This window comes from Pundamilia nyererei, unplaced genomic scaffold, assembly GCF_000239375.1.
Source record: "Pundamilia nyererei isolate P.nyererei 1_Seehausen unplaced genomic scaffold, PunNye1.0 scaffold00003, whole genome shotgun sequence".
Classification (NCBI taxonomy): Eukaryota; Metazoa; Chordata; class Actinopteri; order Cichliformes; family Cichlidae; genus Pundamilia; species Pundamilia nyererei.
This window is the reverse complement of record NW_005187404.1, coordinates 6,157,557-6,174,768: the sequence shown is the minus strand read 5'-3', so window position 1 is coordinate 6,174,768 and position 17,212 is coordinate 6,157,557. Positions and strand designations below refer to the sequence as shown.

Genomic DNA, 17,212 nt, shown 5'->3' with positions numbered 1-17,212 from the left:
TATCCATAATCTATATGATATTCCTAAACTATAATTTATCCAAGTACACATCAGTTAACCAAGTCAGACAGTTTTTTTGCAATGAAAGACATAAACACTCATATATCACCGGTTAGTTACCGCAGTGCCGGCTGTTTAATTCAAGTAACCATGGTAACCACGGACTCTGAGCGGCTGGCTCGACGCAGGTCAGACAACTTTTACATATAAGATCTTAAAACAGGACACAGACACTGTAATTGCTGACCTAATATCAAATGTATACGTGGACTGAGTCTATGTTTGACGTTTGTTTTTATATCTAATCTTTACTCTCAAACCTTTAAACAGCAGCAAGTCTGCTGCTAAGAGAATACAGACTCAAACCGATTGATCATTTCTTTTTAAAGTCATCTGGAAGCGCCACGTTTTCACTCAGTCTTTTATTTACAGCACGATTTAAGTGTTTTAAACGGGGGAATGATGGAGGAATGTGTTGTAAATTAGCATGGTGCCTGGCATTGTCACGGGAGCATACAGGTATTAATTTGGTGATTTATTAAATGTAGCCTATAAATGTTATTATACTTGATTCTAATCTGATGCTAATTAGCAGTCTTAATTAACAAGTCTTACGCTGATGGAAATGCAGATACCACAGAACACACATCATGAATCTGATCTGCGACAAATTGAAGCCTTCATCTCTTTTACAACAGTGTTGCCCCAGACTGGTATATTTTTATATTCTTTATGCTTTAGATTTTCGAGTCTCTGGAATAGTTGATAGTAATGAGGATAATTTTCTGTAAAAGAATATTGATATGACCTGTGAATTGGATTCATAGATGACCGTTAGGTTAGTTTGATGCCAACACTTTCATGTGAGCTGGGAAACTCTGGGTTATAACAGTTGTGTACCAGTACCTGAGCTTTGTCGGTGGTTTAACAGCTCAAGCGCTTATGAGGGGAACAGGTCTATCACATGCTTTGCTGTGAGTCTGGGCTGGGCAGACATCTCCGAAATCATCGAAGAACTTTTGCAAATAGGCTCTATCTTGACAAACCGACCAGATATCTGAAGATTAAACCACTACATTCTCGGCTAAAAAAAATAAATAACAGTGCATTTGGTGAGACAAAAACAGGGTATTTCAAAGTACAGTTTAGTTAGTTTCCACATGCTGGTTGTTGGTGTGGAGAACTGCCCAAAAGAATGGCCACCAGGCCAAAGCAATGGCTTTGACTTGAACAGCGTTAACCCCGCCCCCTGAGTTTGATGGGTGAGGCTGACAGGTAAAACGAATTCATCAAGACAGCCACAGGGTCAGGACTGCCAAAATGAATTAAATAAATACATCATTAAGTAATTAATTAAACGGTTCAATAATTAATTAAAATAAGAAATAAATAAATAATTCATCAAATTTGTCAAAAATTAATTAATCAAATATACAATTAAGCAATTGTTAATTAATGTGTCATTAATTAAATAAAATTTGAAATAAATAAAAAGTATGTATTTAATGTTTTAAATGAAATGAATGGGCATTTTATTAATTATTTAAATATTTCTTTAATTAATTACTTCAAATTTCAATTAATTATCGACATATTTAATTAATTATTTAACGGCGTATTTAATTCATTCATTTCGCCACTCCTGGCCCTCCATATCTACAGAGGGCCTGCAGTGTTTACAAACGCCCTTGCCACTATACGCATGCTCTGACCGGCTGTGATGCAGGGAGTTGAGAGATGATGAGGAGCGGTGCTGCCTCTTTCACTGTACATCACTGATAACATATCCGGCGCCGGTGGGCGGTGCGAAGCCTTGAAGATGCAGGCAGCCTGCGGATGCTGACCAAAGGATGTCAGGCGAGGAACTTCCGCAGGGTACGAGCGTTACTTTTGATATTTTTGGAGAAAACAATCCGCGGCAGCGCGCTGGATGCGTTGGAAGGGAAACTATGAGAACTAAAAGTCTTCTTTGTTAGCCAAGCCTCAGTGAATGAATGCGAGTGAGAATACAGACAACAATAGTTTATTGTTATTCTTCTTAGCAAAACGAGCAGGCCGTGCTTCCCAGCGTTTCGGTTCGAGGTCTTGTGCGCTTTGAGGACACTTCTACAAATTGTGCCCACTAACACATCTACTGAGAGACAAAGCAGCAACTGTGAAGCGTAAATACCCGCTGATCTGCTCAGACGTCTTTAATGGCTTACTGGCGCGTATGACACCCAGAGAGAGGTGATGTGCGATTTGGTGAAAGCTGTCACTTTTGATTAATAACCGAGGCCTTGCTTTTTCTGCAGGAGTTGGCTTTGTTTACAGGGCGGCCAGTAGGCTGAACACGGATCACAGGCCTTAAGTGAACACAGCAGTGCTGCTTCTAGCAGTGCGCATCCAGATCGATCACATTGTTTGTGCCGGTAGATGCTTTTCTCCCTGACGCTCTTCTTGTGGAGGCTCTACCGACATTTCTACATCATGTTCAGCTCTGACCGGCTCACAGTCCCGGATTACGTCAGCCGGCTGCAGAGAGGGAGGAGCGGCTCCGCATGCGACCCCAGGGCCATCTCTCCAGGGATCAATGCCGACGTCCAGGCGGTTTTGGACACGTCACTTCCCGCCCTGCGCTCCGCCATCAGTAGGCTGAAGTCATCCAGGGAAACATCGAATTCAGATGAGACCCGCAGAGCTATCGCGGAGATCTTCCAGCTGGTGGAGGAGGCCTGGGTTTTACCTACCGTGGGTCGTCAAGTGGCCGAGGAGATCTGCAACAGGATCCGGCTGCATGGAGGCCTGGAGCTGCTGCTTCAGCTCCAGCAGTTGCCTGCTGTGGAGATAACTTACGAGTCTGCAAAACTGCTGGAGCAGATACTGATCTCAGAGAACAGGTATGGTGTAACGGTGTGATGCGGTGCAGGACCGCAGAAGACTGTACTACATTGCAGTCTGTTCTTGTACTTAGACATAAAGTTTAAACACTGCTGCGGGTAGTGCAGTATTTGTGTTTGTGTGTCTCCATATTTGTCTGAGTATTCTAGTAATCACTTAGTAAATGATTATAAAATGTGATCTTTATTTACTGAACCTTTATTTAGTGGGGTTAATGTGACTCTTGAGATTATTACTCTCCTTTCCACAAGCAAGCTGGCCAAGACTGGCAGCAGTACAGTTTCAGAAATGAGTGCTCAGCAAAAATACACAAAATAAGTGTAGTACATTTCCAAGTCATCAATTTAAACGTCAGCGTCTGGGGCCAGAACACAGGGGTGGTCAAATATTTGCAGCATGAAGAGGGTGAAGCTCAACACTTGTAGCATAAAGAACAACTTTACTGCTTAGCATCCACGATCCAGATGATTACTCTCCAGATCCAGATGAAGACTACAAGCCGAAACGCGTCAGTCAAGCGATAAAGTTCATTTTTATAGTACAAGTGTTGCTGGCGCGTCTCCATGCAGTTCGAAGGTAGATGAAGCTGTGCCAGACACCTCTGCTCTGTTTCTACAGCCTGAAGTAACTGATCAGTTATATTCACCTGGAATCGTATGAAGTTTTAGTTGAAGGAACTTCCTTGCAGGCATTATACAAATGCATATAACAACTCTGATATGACGGGGGAGCAACAAGTCTCTTTGTTGCCTCAAAATACAGACAGCTGCTGAAAGTGAGGTGTAAAAGAGAGTGAGTCATCTATTATAATTCTTAAGCACTTATACTGAGATACTGAGTCACAGCCCAGGACTGCAGTGATACGGTTCAGTGGTTTTGAGTTTGCATTTGAGAAGATCATCAGTTCGGTGTCGTCAGGATTTCAAACATGTTGTGCTGTAATGTACTAGCAGCTGATTGCAGCTGAGGGAGAGGCTGGGTCGGTGTATGTGCAGAGCAGTCCATCCACCTTGTTATCATCATTACAGTGAAAGGGTTCTTTTAACTGAACCCCAGGGCACACTTTTAGTTGCATTAACCAAGTTGTAAGTGATTCCCTTCTACCTGCATGTACTGAGATCTGTCTGCTGAATACTTTTAAAACCATGCAGCGTTTCTTATGTACACCTGTCACAGAAATAACATGTAATGTTGTAGTTTGAAACAACAAATTTTACTTAAACAGACGTCAAAAGCTATAATAGACTGAATTCACACTGACGTACACTACCAGTCAAAAGTTCGGACACAACTTCTCATTTTATTGTTTTTTCTTTGTTTTCATGACTATTTACATTGCAGATTCTCACTGAAGGAATCAAAACAATGATTGAATGAACACATATGGAATTATGTAGTAAACAAAAAAGTGTAAAGTAACTGAAAGCATGCTTTATAGTCTAGATTCTTCAAAATAGCCACCCTTTGCTTTGATTACTGCTTTGCACACTCTTGGCACTCTATTGATGAGCTTCATGAGGTAGTCACCTGAAATGATTTTCCAACAGTTGTGAAGGAGTTCCCAGAGATGCGGAGGATTTGTTGGCACTTTCGCCTTCTGTCTCATCCCTTTTGCTAGTCCATCTCATCCCAAACCATCTCGATTGGGTTTAGGTCAGGTGACTGTGGAGGCCAGGCCATCACTCTCCTTCTTGGTCAAATAGCCCTTACACAGCTTGGAGGTGTGTTTGAGGTCATTGGTCCAACTAAATGCAAACCGGATTGAATGGCATGTCACTACAGGATGCTGTGGAAGCCATGCTGGTTCGAATCCCCAACAGTGTCACCAGCAAAGCACCCCCACGCCATCACACCTCCTCCTCCTTGCTCCATGGTTTGAACCACGCATGTAGAAACCATCTGTTCACCTTTTCTGTGCCGCACAAAGACATGGCAGGTGGAACCAAAAATCTCAAAATTTGGACTCATCATATCAAAGCACAGATTTCCACTGGTCTATTGTCCATTCATTGTGTTTCTTGCCTCAAACAAATCTCTTCTGCTTGTTGCTTTCCTTAGTAGTGGTTTCTTAGCAGCTATTTGATCGAAAAGGCCTGATTTGTGGCGGAACAGTTGATGTAGAGATGTGTCTGCTACTGGAACTCTGTGTGGAATTTATTTGGACTCTAATCTGAGGTGCTGTTAACTTTTTGAGGCTGGCGATGATGATGAATTTATCCTCAGCAGCAAAGGTGACTCTTGTTCTTCCTTTCCTTCATGTGAGCCAGTTTCGTTGTAGTGCTTGATGGTTTTTGTGACTGTACTTTGGGACACATTCAAAATTTTAGCAATTTTGCAGACTGGCTGACATTCAGTTCTTTAAACAATGAGAGACTGTCGTTTCTCTTTAGTTAACCGATTGGTTCATGCCATAATATAAATTCTAACAGTTGTCAAATATGGGTGTTAGCTGTGTAAATAAACTCTGATCAATTTTTCTGTTAATTAGTGATAAAGAATGTGGGATGGTGGGTATGAACTTCAATTTCTTGGCTGCTGAAGTGCTGTCACTCAGTCTCCCAGACTGTATGAAGTCTGTATTTAGTGTTTGTTACCATCTTCCAAATGTGTCTACAGGGATTACGTGGCTCGCATAGGTCTGGGGGTCATCCTCAACCTGACTCGTCAGCAGGAAGATGCTCAGTTGGCTCGGAGCGTCTCGGGCATCCTCGAGCACATGTTCAAACACACCGAGGAGACGTCTATCCACCTCATCACCAACGGCGCCCTGGACACCCTCCTCTTCTGGTGCCGAGGTACGGACCCCACTGTTCTGCGTCACTGTGCCGTGGCACTGGCTAACTGTGCGATGTATGGAGGCCACTGCTGCCAGCGCTGGATGATCGAGAAACGGGCAGCTGAGTGGCTCTTCCCACTGGCCTTTTCCAAAGAGGATGAACTCATTCGTTTCTATGCCTGTTTGGCTGTAACTGTGTTAGCTGCAAACAGAGAAATTGAGAAAGAGGTGGTGAAATCAGGGACCTTGGAGCTAGTGGAGCCGTTCATCGCATCTCTGGATCCAGAGGACTTTGCCCGCAGTTTACTGGACAGTGCAGACAGCATGCAGGGAAGGACCGCATCTGACCTGCAGCAACTTTTGCCGTTACTGGATGGCACGAGAGTGGAGGGAAAGTGCATTGCAGCCTTTTACCTGTGTGTTGAGGCCAGCATCAAGTCCCGTCAGCGCAACACAAAGGTAAAACTGTCTCTTTTATTTAATGAGTTGGAAAGGCATCAGATGCATAAAATAATAAATAATACTTCCAGTGGCTGACACATAGTATTTATTTTTTAGATTAATGAAGTGCATGGATTTTATAGATATTTGAATCAAAACTGATTATAAATTAATAAAAATAAATTAACAATTCAACATATTCATTAAAACATTACTTAACAAATATTACTAACATCTAAATCCTCTACAGAGTTATTGTATCAAGGTCCCAAAATGTCTCAGACACAGCTCCACTCAAGCCAAAGGGAAGATCCCAGCACTGCTCACCTGGGTGTATTTATAGCCCTCAGAAAAGCTTTAGAACATTTATGCAAGAAGAAACAAGACCTGAAGATCAGGATTAAACAAATGAAAGAGGAAAAATGCAACAAATTACAGAAATGTTGAAAGAAAATGAAGAGCAGAGAAAATGCAAGTTCCAAGACATGGAGAAAAAATGAAGGCCTGCAAGTGATGTTCGACGAAGTTCTGAGAAGGAGCAGAAGGAGCTTTTATGGAAGCAGCACATGAAGAGATGCAATCCAAGCTCCAAGCCACAGAGAAAGATAGACAAAGCACTGAGAAGAAATGCACCATTGCTGAACGAGAAGGAACAAAAGGAAGCAGTATACCAACAAATCGTGTGCAAGCTTCAAGTATCGGAGAAAAACAATGAAGATTTGCGTGTAATGTTTGAGGAGGACAAATCTCAGAAAGACATGAAGTCTTTACTTCAAGAACTACAGCAGAGACATGAGGCCTTACAAACAATCCATTAAAAAAAGAAGAACAAAAAAGGACGTGGAAGAGGAAAACAAAGAACTGCGAGAAAAACGTGAAGAAAAGCAGGAAACCTTAGAAGAACTGGAGAGAAGGTGTAAGAAGGTGCAAGTGCAGCATGAAGAACTTTTCAGAGAGAAGACAGACCTCATAAAACAGAACAAAGATCTGCAGGAAGTGTGCCTGAAAAAACAGAGAAAGCAGTTCAGGTTTTTCCACAAGAAGGGCTCTGCTGCTTCTTCAGTTCAGCCTGGACAAGAGTAGCCTCATCTTCCTCCTACAGAGGCAAAACCTGCAAACAAATTCAGTGTGCTTCAGGGTCTTATGCAATTTTAATGTTGTTAAGAAACATTACTGATTGAAATCACCATTTAGCAGTACTTAAGAAAAGCATGACTCCTTGTATTTAGCATGACTCGACAGGTATAAGTTGGATAACAGTTCAAAACAACCTCACCTTAATTGGAAAGTAAAATTTGAGAAAATTCTCACGTTAATTATTTGCCTTTATTTTATGAAGAGATGTATGTTTTAGCGTTGACTGATCCTTTTAAGCCTTGTTGTTGTGGCAGGTGGCTATTTCACTTAAAATTGAAATATATTGTGGCTGATCCCCAATTTCTCTTTCCTTTTCAGATATTTCAAGAGATTGGTGCTGTGCAGAGCCTCAAAAGAATCGTCATGTACTCCAGCAATGCCACAGTCTGTGCCCTCGCTAAGCGGGCGCTGAGCATGATGGGAGAGGAAGTACCGAAACGAATCCTGTCAAGCGTGCCCAACTGGAAAACCTGTGAGGTGCAGACGTGGCTGCAGCAGATCGGCTTCAGCGCTTGCTGTGATCGTTTTCAGGTGAGCGACACATTATTCCTACAGAAAGATGAAATATCTATCCACACGTTCATCTCACAGCTCAGTTTAACAGCTGCACTGACATGGATGTGGTTTGGGTCTTAGGAGTGGTTTAGTGGAGAGAAAGGTTTTAGGGTCAGTTTTGCCTTTTGCACCGAAGAATATCATTGGACTGCCAATTAGACTGCCCCCCACCTTGTACATTTTTAAAGTAAGGCTTAAAACTCATTTTCATTCCTTGGCTTTTATCCTAGAGTGAAAATTGTAGGTATTTAGGTACTTTATTGCCTCTAGTATATTTATGATTCTTCAGATATACTTATTGATGTGTGTGGGCAATGGTGTGTGCGTGTGGTGTATCTTTTATTATGTTGTGTAACCCTCATTTTCATGTACCTTGTGCTGGCCGACTTTGTTGTTGTAAACATGCTTTATAAATAAAATCAGACTAAACTGGCCTGATGTGTTTGGTGATGTTATTACGTAGGAACTCCAGGTGGATGGAGACCTCCTTCTGAACATCACAGATGAAGATTTGAGCTGTGATTTGAGCATGACTACCAACCTTACTCGCAAGAGGCAAGTGGTGAATAATATTTGAACCCGCGTTTATTTGTCTTGAAAAAAAAACAACAACCCTCTAATTTGTCTGATCATCCAGGTTTTTGAGAGACTTGCGTGTGCTGAAGACTTACGCCAATTACTCCACATGTGACCCCAACAACATGGCCGACTGGTTAAGCGAGGTGGACCCCCGTTTTCGTCAGTACACCTACGGCCTAGTCCAGTCAGGCGTGGACCGTCACAACATCCAGAGCCTGACCGATAAGCAGCTCCAGCACGACTGCCACATTGAGAATGGCGTCCACAGAGCAAAGATACTGTCTGCCAGCCGCGGGCCCTTAAAACTGAGCCACACCGATGCACAGCCTTCAGGGCCTGACGTCTTCATCAGCTACAGACGAACCACGGGCTCCCAGCTGGCCAGGTTAGAACTGGAGGAGATTTTGTGCAGAAGGTCATTTAGGATGAAGAGTGAGATCAGATAAGGTTAAAATTAAATCCTGCTCATCTTGTTTTGCTCCCAGCCTATTGAAGGTGCACCTGCAGGTTCGAGGATACAGCGTCTTCATAGATGTGGAGAAGCTGGAGGCCGGTAAATTTGAGGACAAACTCATTCAGAGTGTGCAGAGAGCACGTAACTTCATCCTGGTCCTGTCTGCCAGTGCACTCGACAAGTGTATGGGAGACACAGCCATGAAGGACTGGGTGCATAAGGTCAGTTTTCCATTTCCTGCACACGATGGTTGAAATGTCAGGGCTAATTATGTCTAATTTCTGCTGAAAAATGTCAGATCACTGCACCTCGAACTCTTCTCGAGATGTTCCACAGTAGTTCTGTTCATGAGGCAATTGGATTACATCAGATCAGATTTGTGAGCTTGCATTTAAAGTTTGTTCTGTGGAGTCATTTTTGGAGTGTTTTTGTATTTTCAGTGGAACACAACTCTCTTAAAACTCATGAATAGGTTTATAGTTCCATTTACACCCACTTAAATTCATGATGGCTGGTTTTAATAAAATATCATGACTAAAAACTGAATTAACGGAAATCCCGCTCTGCCTAATATTATGCCATTAAATACCGTAATTCAACAGGACATGGGACCCTTGGAGGGGTCCTGTGGTGTCTGCTCCCTGTGATTTGTGGGGTTGGACTTGCTCTAGGACATCCTATCCTTGGTTAGAGGTTAACCAAGCGTACATAGAGGTTCATAATAACATGGTTAGGATGCATGTTATTATGAGAAAGCATGATTCTTGTGTCGGGCTCTTTGCCGTGTTGCTCACACTGTTCCTGAGCAGTGTTTGTTTTGTGGTAGGCAGTTTTACCCTTATGAGGGAAGCTGCTGCCATTGGGGAGTGAAATTCAGATAGATTATCTCCAATTCATTTGTTTCATCTTGCAGGAGATAGTCACGGCCCTGGCTGGTAAGAAGAACATAGTTCCTGTCACAGATAACTTTGCATGGCCTGACCCCATGTCCCTGCCAGAAGACATGAGAACCATTCTCAACTTCAACGGCATCAAGTGAGTCCCTGCATACTGTGCTCCGATTGGACAGTGGACACAGTCCTGTTGTGATGTGCGGGGAAACTGTTTTCCCACCAGGTCTAAACCACAGCTGTTTGTTTCATTTGTACTGCATTTATTACAATCTCCCAATAGCACTCATATTTCTTTCATTAATATTTCATTCACTTTAGTGCAGATGTGTAAAAATTCCAATTAGAGGGAACTGTTTTCCCTGAATCGACATCATCTAATGCCCGCTGACGTCTGTTGACATAGGTGGTCCCACGAATATCAGGAGGCTACGATCGAGAAGATCCTGCGCTTTCTGAAAGGACCCCAAGACCAAGTCGACCGCTCAGACGGCTCCAAAGAGCAGAAGAAATAAACTGAGATAAACACAGTCCGATTTCAGCTATAATAACTATCCATGATGCCAAAATTCCACATAACCTACAGTGAATAGTCTGGCAGCTTTCCCTGCTCTGACCTAATGCATGTGAAATTAATCCAGATGTTTAGATTACTTGCTGACTGGAATACCTGATATGCACACACTTAATTATTAACAATAAATAGAACTGATAAGGGGATTGTATATAAAAACTCTAAGCCTTTAATGTTAGTCAGTGCTGTATATGTGTAATCAGGTACAGTAAGCGCCTTCTGTATCTCAGGAAAATAACTGTGATAGACCAGCTGACATGGACACCCAGCAACATTATCACTGCTAACACATCAGTGTTCATCAAAGCTCCTCTATATGCAGTCGTCGTTTTTTTTAACCTGTGTACATCAAATGGACCAAAGCAGGTCTCTGACTTTACCAACATTTCTCCCGTTTTCATGTTTGTGTTGTGATAGAAGAAATCTTCCTCGGCAGACTTGCTGATTTGTTTAGGATGAGTGACTACTGTGAGTTTAATCTAAGCCCCAAATTTAACCATAAACAAGTGAAATATGTGTAGAGGGAATAACTCCATGTAGCGTTAAACATACTGTTCTGTAATAAAAGTGGGTAAAAATTACCTCAATATCTGTTCTGTTTTACGGTGTAATTGTGAATTACCACACTGTGTAATCCATTCTTACTGCTGACATAAGACTTACTTCACCACAGTCTGTCCAATAGTTATATGTCTGCTTTTGAACTGAAAATGTATCATCCATCCATCTTCTGCTTATCCAGTCAGGGTTTTGGGAGTGGGTGGGCTGTTTCACCCAGCTGTCACAGGGTGAGAGGTACACCCTGGACAGGTGGCCAGGCTATCGCAGGTCTGGCACACAGAGACAGATGATCACACCTACAGCCAGTTTAGAATGACCCGTTAACCTAACCCCATGCGTGCCTTTGGACTGTGGGAGGAAGCTGTAGTACCTGGAGGGAATCCCCACAGACATTGGAGAACAGAGAGGCCCCAAACAGCCGGTGGATTCAAACCCAGGACAATCTTGCTGTGAGGCAACAGTGCTAACCACCACACCACTGTACTGCCCCAAAGTGTATCCTTGTTCAGAAAATAAATAAATAATTAAATACAGCAATCTGACACACCTGTCCTGTATTCATGAAGCATAAATGTACACCTGTAAAAACCAACAAAAGCAGTCATCCAGATGTGTTAATCAAGTTTATTAAATAAAATTGTGTAACTCGATTAACAAGATTTTTGGGGTTTGAAATGATTAAATTATCACACTTTATATTATAACAGATCACTCTGTTGACAGAACTGGAAGTGCAAAACCATAATTTAATCGCATTTTGTAATTTTAGAAAAAACATAAAATGTTAAAAGTTAAAACACAAACATCACTTATTTTATCACTTTAAAAAATGTACTCTAAAATGTATTCAGATTGCTAAATATTGGAAATTATAGAAGAACAGACAGGTTTCTCAGACAGTTGTAGCACACTGTATGTTTTCTAAGGATGGCTTTGGTCACATGATCACGCGAATCTTGCTAATCAGTTAATGGTAGGTCAGTGGAAACTTCACTCAGCCAAGTAACTTCCCTTTGTGCATTTAAAGCTGATTCGACAGCTCCTGTTCCTTCATTGTGCAACTAGGACGTGACACTGTGTGCACGGCTTCTGCATTACTTCACAGATCAGCGTGTAATGCAGAAGCAGCCATTTAGATGAAAATGATTAACATTCATACAATGGAAAACATTCCTGATTGATTCTACGTATGGCTTAAATCAGTGACACCTGGAGATATACAACAATTACATACATTCACAGTTTTAACTAACAGGAGTTAGTTAACAGGAGTGTGTGTGGTCTTCTGCTGCTGTAGCACATCCGCTTCAAGGTTCCACTTATTATGCACGAGGTGCTGCCATGTGATCAGCTGATCAGATATTTGTATTAGTGAGCACTTGGACAAAATCAGAAAGCAGCAATTTACAAAATAACTTCTTTGTTTTTGTTGACGAGTTACATAGAATCTGTGACGACACTGCAGTGTCATGATCTCCGGTGCTCTACAATAGCTCATGATATTAAAAAATTACATCAAGTTTTAATTATAAAGACACATTTTTGGGTTTGGCAGAACTGTCAGTCAGGATGTCGTTTCTTCATCGCTTACTTATTCTTTCTGGTGTAACAAGATGGAAATATCCCATCCCTGGGTGAGCGAATAAAACTGCAGACATGACGGATGCCTCTGCTCACCTTTCAGACTAACACCAGGATGAACCTGCACTCTCTTTTGTGATCCTGCCCTCCACCTCTCTGCAGGTCAGGACACTGTGGCATCTCTCTGGTCTCTCCTTTGTTCCAAACACTGCAGAGTCCTAGAAATACAGACATGAAGATGGTCAGTAATGACATTTGTCTGGTTGTTTACAGCCCATAAGACTAAAGCCAGTCACACAGGCATGAACAGACTCACCCTATTATTCCAGCTGGGATGAAGAGGATGATAGCAGCAAGGAGGAAAGGGAATCCCTTCATGAAGTGCAGGGTTGCTGGGTAGAGGGAGTTGAAAACGCCACTGCCCACCAGATAACACAAGCTCTCCACACAGGCAACAGATGCAAACAGGGCACCTAAGAAAAAGCACACACACACCCAGTAACACAATTACACATACAACCTGCAGAGCACAAGCTGTCCCGCGTGACAAGGGAACATGTGCTTCAACTGTGCTGCTGATCTAATTAGTTCACTGGCTCCACCACTGCACAGCTGACACACTGAGCTCTCTCTCTCACACAATCCGCACAACTTTGGTTTTAAATGTGTAACACTTGTACACGATCACGGGCTGACCCTGCTCTGACGGCTCCACCAACTTGGACAGCTTGGACCTCAGCACAGGTGTCGATGTCATGAAGAGCAAACACAGACCATAACCTGGGGACAAAAAAACCCAAAACCAAAACAGATTTTTACGTTTATATGCGTGTAATTGTTTAATATCCATGAAATAATCCAGAGCGGGTGAATAAACTGTGTTAATTATTTCTAGAGGTTACAATCAGAGACAGTTTATTGTAGCCTTGTACTCAGGGCTGACAACCCTGAGTACAAGGCTACAATCAGTGGCCTTTTGTTCACTGACATGTCATTATGTTTAAAATTTGCTTTAAAAATAACAATAACATAGGGTAAAAGGATTTGAAAAGCACAAATACAGGAAGATAATCAAAGTAACAAGCAGACATTCATCCATTCACTTATCCTTGAAAAGGTCTAAAGGGAGGCTGGAGCTTATCCCAACTAACATAGGGCGACATGCAGGGTGCACCCTGGACAGGTTCCCAGCCTAAGATAGGGAGATAGACAGCCATTCACACCTATGGGCAATTTAGATTCACCAATTAACCCAACTGCATGTCTTTGGACTGTGGGAGGAAGCCAGAGCACCGGAGAGTACCCATACAGACACGGGGAGAACATGCAAACTGCAAACTCCACACAGAAAGCTCCCGGCCAGGTAGCCAAGTTGAACTTCTTGCTGTGAAGCAACAGTGCTAACCACTGTGCCACCATGCTGCAGTGACATTTAACTCCAAATTAAATTGACACCAATATATATTGTAAGTCTTAGCACAGACAAGACTTTTTCTTGGGCAGAGGCCGCATTCCATTACACATAATAGAAGAGAGAAAACACCTAATCATGGTAAAGTACTACAATAGTAAAAGTCATCTTCACTTAATTTATCCTACCTCACATTTTTCCTCACATAGTACATTCAGATTGACTTTTTACAATCGGTTTATAAAGCATCTGGAGGTTATGAATGTGCTCCGACACCTCTCACCTGTAAACATGAGCTGAGTGCTGTTAGCCACAGAAAAGACCACCAGACCAACAATGTTGGAGGCAAGACCCACAAGAGCCACCCAGGAGTCCTCCATGCAGCGCTGCATGATCTTTATCCCCGCCAGACTGCTCAGGTAGCCCAGGTGGTGAGCTGCTGATCCGTAGCCAATAAAGTCTGGGCCCCAGCACAGAGGCGAGCTCAGCTCGTACAACACGTACAGTTCTCTGGAGCCAAAGTGAACAGTCACCACCAGAAAGAAGCACAGCGTGTAAAGCCACAGCTTGCATCTGTGAAATTGTCCTCCAGCCTCACTGCTGCTGCCTCCTGATGAGTAGAGGTGCCAGACAGCTTTATGGTGTCGAGTAGTGAGGAGCTTAGCACTCGGGTCTGGCACCACAGACTCACGGACAAAGAGGAAGGCATACAGAGCTGACACCAAGTTGGTGGCCAGCACGAGCCAGAACGGGTTGATGTAACTAAACAAAGCACAGAAATAGAGAGGTAAAGCTTATATGGTTGATTTAGATATATATTAGAGCAGTGTGAACAAACCTTTTAACACACATTCCTTACCCTTGAGCCCGCCGCCACTGTCCTCCAATGATGCTGGCTAGCATCCCTGACAGGCCCAGACACGCCTCTAGGATTGCCACCCTGAAGGTGCGAGAGCGCCTGTCACTGATATCTGCCACATAGGCAAAGCAGCCTGCCAGGACGGCATTAAAATCACCCGACAGGCCGCTAAGCAGCCGTCCCACTAGAAAGTAGACCACGGGCAGCTTGAGATACATCACCACAAGGTACACGATCGTCTGCAGGGCCAGGCCAAGGTTAGGGAGGATGAGGACTCGTCTGCGACCAGCGAGGTCACTCCAAGAGCCCAGGAGAGGCACAACCAAGAGCCCGACAGAAAAGCCCCCCAGACTGATGTACAGGTTCCAGTGTGCTGTCAAGGTTTCCACCTCCTGAAAAAGACACATTTAACAACAATCAATCTCAGTGATCAGCGAAGAGGTGGAGAAGATTTTTTAATAGATGCTGTGTTTCTACTTTTTGTTTCTTAGCTGCATCCCAGGTGTAACTCTGTCTGTGCACCAGCGTAATTAGACCCATACATCATTGCGTCTGATCTGCCCAAACACTAGTTTTGCTTCACCTTTTTTAGCAGAGCGTGTAGATTGTATTCCTTTTTCCCATTTTCAGCATGTGACTGCTGTTCCTCATTGTTGAACTGCTTGTAGGTTCAAGGCTTACGACTCCTTTTTTCCTTAAATGACTACACATGCAGCTATTCAGGTGCTGATGATCAATTTACTTAGAAAAAAAAAGCCTTTAAAACACATCTGCATGTCTTTATGTGTGTATTAGTTTGTGCATTGCTTTTGTTTTCTCCAAATTGTAAGCACTTGACAGGAGGTCTTGCATATCTTTAAAGGGCTTGCGTGATAAAAAATGGCCCTTTTGGTGATGCTTATAATAACTATATGAGCGTGCTTTACTTGTTAGAACAGGTAAAAAAAATATGATACAGGAATGGCTTATTTTAGGATTGCTTTGCATGCAGTTTCTTCAATAAGTGTTTTCATTTTGTTGTTTGTTAAGGGTAACTATGTAACCTGAAGAAATCAACAAAGTGGGATGGCCTCTCCTACTGAACCAGTTAGTTTAACTGTAAATCTAGCATGTTAGCATTACTTTGTGTCTCACTTGTGATGAATAATAAATAATGCTGCAGGTTTGCTGGCTGTTCAACAGAATATTGGATTAGTGAGTCATGATATGAGATGAGAGTCAAAGTCAGATTTATTGTCCATTCTGCATAATGTCCCGGGTATACACAGGATTGAAATGCCGTGTTTCCCTGACTCATGGTGTGCAGCGAAATTAAATAAATATAATAAATTAAGTGAGAAGTTTTTCAGCTTTTTTATATACAAGATATTAAGTATAAATGTTTTTTTTTAAAGCCTGCATAAATATTCCAAGTAGCAAAAAAATGAGGGTAAACAGGGTACCACAGTCCTTCTGTGGACTAAATCACACATTTCTCCGTGGTCTTTGTCAGGTTACTTCTTTAGTGCTTGTTAGCTGTGGTGCTACTTGGGACTAGTCTAAACCTATTGGGGGTGGGCAGATTGTTTTATGCATGGCTTCATTAATAAAATCAATCAACAGTGTTATAGTGTCTACAACCCCTTTAAGTTTTCCGCCATTATAGAGCCTGAAGAAAAGGGTTAAAATACATTGAATTTTTAAGGTTATAAACATGTAACGTAATATTAATGAAAGATGTTTTTGTGCTTTTCCTGTTATAAAAATACTTCACAATGTATTAAACTCACGTTGAAAAGCCTTTATTTGTAACGGCATACATGGTTTTTAAATTAAAGGGTAATTCAAATGCTTTTCCCACGCAGAAAAGACGTGGACAGCAGCAGCAGTACATTTCAGGGTGACCGGACTACCTTCTGAAGCGGGTCGGGGGGCGCTGAGCTGTTGCCGCACTCCGACCTCTTGGAGCCGTTGTAGCCGAGGTCTTCGCTTATGCGGTCCCACAGGTACTGGGTCGACAGAGGTGCCTGCAGGGCCAGGGAGAACATGGACAGGAACAACACCGGCTCCACAGACACCGGCAGCGAGCATGTAACAGGCGGTCGTACGACGTCGGTGGACGGTACACCAGGCTCCTCTTTGTTTACGTCGAGCTGTGGTTCCTCCGCTGTGTCACTGAGGACATCTCCGTGTAGGATCGCCGCAGTGTCCTGCTCGTCCATGTTGGATCCACTCAACTGTAAACATTAAGTGTGTTGACTAGTTTAAGCTGCCTGTTAACGGAGTATACAGTGAAAACGAGAGCGTGTGCGGCTGGCTAACAACGGTTACGCTAATGAGAGTGAGAGTGAAGGTAACTTTACTGCCAGCTCAGCCAAAATCAATGAAACAATAACATGAACCGTAAAAGCGCGGGCTTTGCGGCCTCTGCTGGACGAAGAGGTGAACTACATTCCGAAATGATAACTGCGGTGGGTCACGAGTGCCAAAATGAATTAACGAACTATTTCTTTAAATAATTAATTTACCCCCCCC

General features: G+C 42.8%; 2 protein-coding genes across 5 annotated transcripts; one reads left to right on the top strand and one right to left on the bottom strand.

Annotated features, from left to right (window-relative positions):
* Positions 1-133: 133 nt before the first annotated feature.
* On the top strand, positions 134-10,867 carry sarm1 (sterile alpha and TIR motif containing 1). Of its 3 annotated transcripts, none has more exons than XM_005720786.1 (9): positions 134-188; positions 2,295-2,879; positions 5,497-6,115; positions 7,553-7,765; positions 8,253-8,344; positions 8,427-8,753; positions 8,854-9,043; positions 9,736-9,857; positions 10,119-10,867. In XM_005720786.1, the coding sequence occupies exons 2-9, from the start codon at positions 2,416-2,418 to the stop codon at positions 10,225-10,227; spliced, it is 2,136 nt and encodes a 711-aa protein (XP_005720843.1). In that variant the 5' UTR covers positions 134-188; positions 2,295-2,415; the 3' UTR covers positions 10,228-10,867. The 3 variants fall into 3 exon arrangements, with proteins under 3 accessions (XP_005720843.1, XP_005720845.1, XP_005720844.1); XM_005720788.1 differs by lacking the exon at positions 10,119-10,867 and adding an exon at positions 10,034-10,086; XM_005720787.1 differs by lacking the exon at positions 134-188 and adding an exon at positions 1,722-1,875.
* Positions 10,868-11,650: 783 nt separating this feature from the next.
* On the bottom strand, positions 11,651-17,094 carry slc46a1 (solute carrier family 46 member 1). 2 transcript variants are annotated; one of them, XM_005720784.1, is made up of 6 exons: positions 16,591-17,094; positions 14,699-15,090; positions 14,123-14,601; positions 13,125-13,208; positions 12,745-12,901; positions 11,651-12,646 (listed from the first exon to the last, which is right to left on the bottom strand). In XM_005720784.1, exons 1-6 carry the CDS (start codon positions 16,897-16,899, stop codon positions 12,592-12,594), a joined length of 1,476 nt encoding a protein of 491 aa, XP_005720841.1. In that variant the 5' UTR covers positions 16,900-17,094; the 3' UTR covers positions 11,651-12,591. The 2 variants fall into 2 exon arrangements, with proteins under 2 accessions (XP_005720841.1, XP_005720842.1); XM_005720785.1 differs by lacking the exon at positions 13,125-13,208.
* Between the last annotated feature and the right edge of the window lie 118 nt (positions 17,095-17,212).

Excerpts from the sequence above, each read along its gene's own strand:
- sarm1 (XM_005720786.1), top strand. The coding sequence starts at position 2,416 with ATGCTTTTCTCCCTGACGCTCTTCTTGTGGAGGCTCTACCGACATTTC. Across the intron at positions 8,345-8,426 it reads ACCAACCTTACTCGCAAGAG|GTTTTTGAGAGACTTGCGTG; the intron begins GCAAGTGGTGAA and ends CTGATCATCCAG. Across the intron at positions 9,044-9,735 it reads TGAAGGACTGGGTGCATAAG|GAGATAGTCACGGCCCTGGC; the intron begins GTCAGTTTTCCA and ends TTCATCTTGCAG.
- slc46a1 (XM_005720784.1), bottom strand. The coding sequence starts at position 16,899 with ATGGACGAGCAGGACACTGCGGCGATCCTACACGGAGATGTCCTCAGT. Across the intron at positions 15,091-16,590 it reads CCCCCGACCCGCTTCAGAAG|GAGGTGGAAACCTTGACAGC; the intron begins GTAGTCCGGTCA and ends TGTCTTTTTCAG. Across the intron at positions 12,647-12,744 it reads ATCCCAGCTGGAATAATAGG|GACTCTGCAGTGTTTGGAAC; the intron begins GTGAGTCTGTTC and ends CTGTATTTCTAG.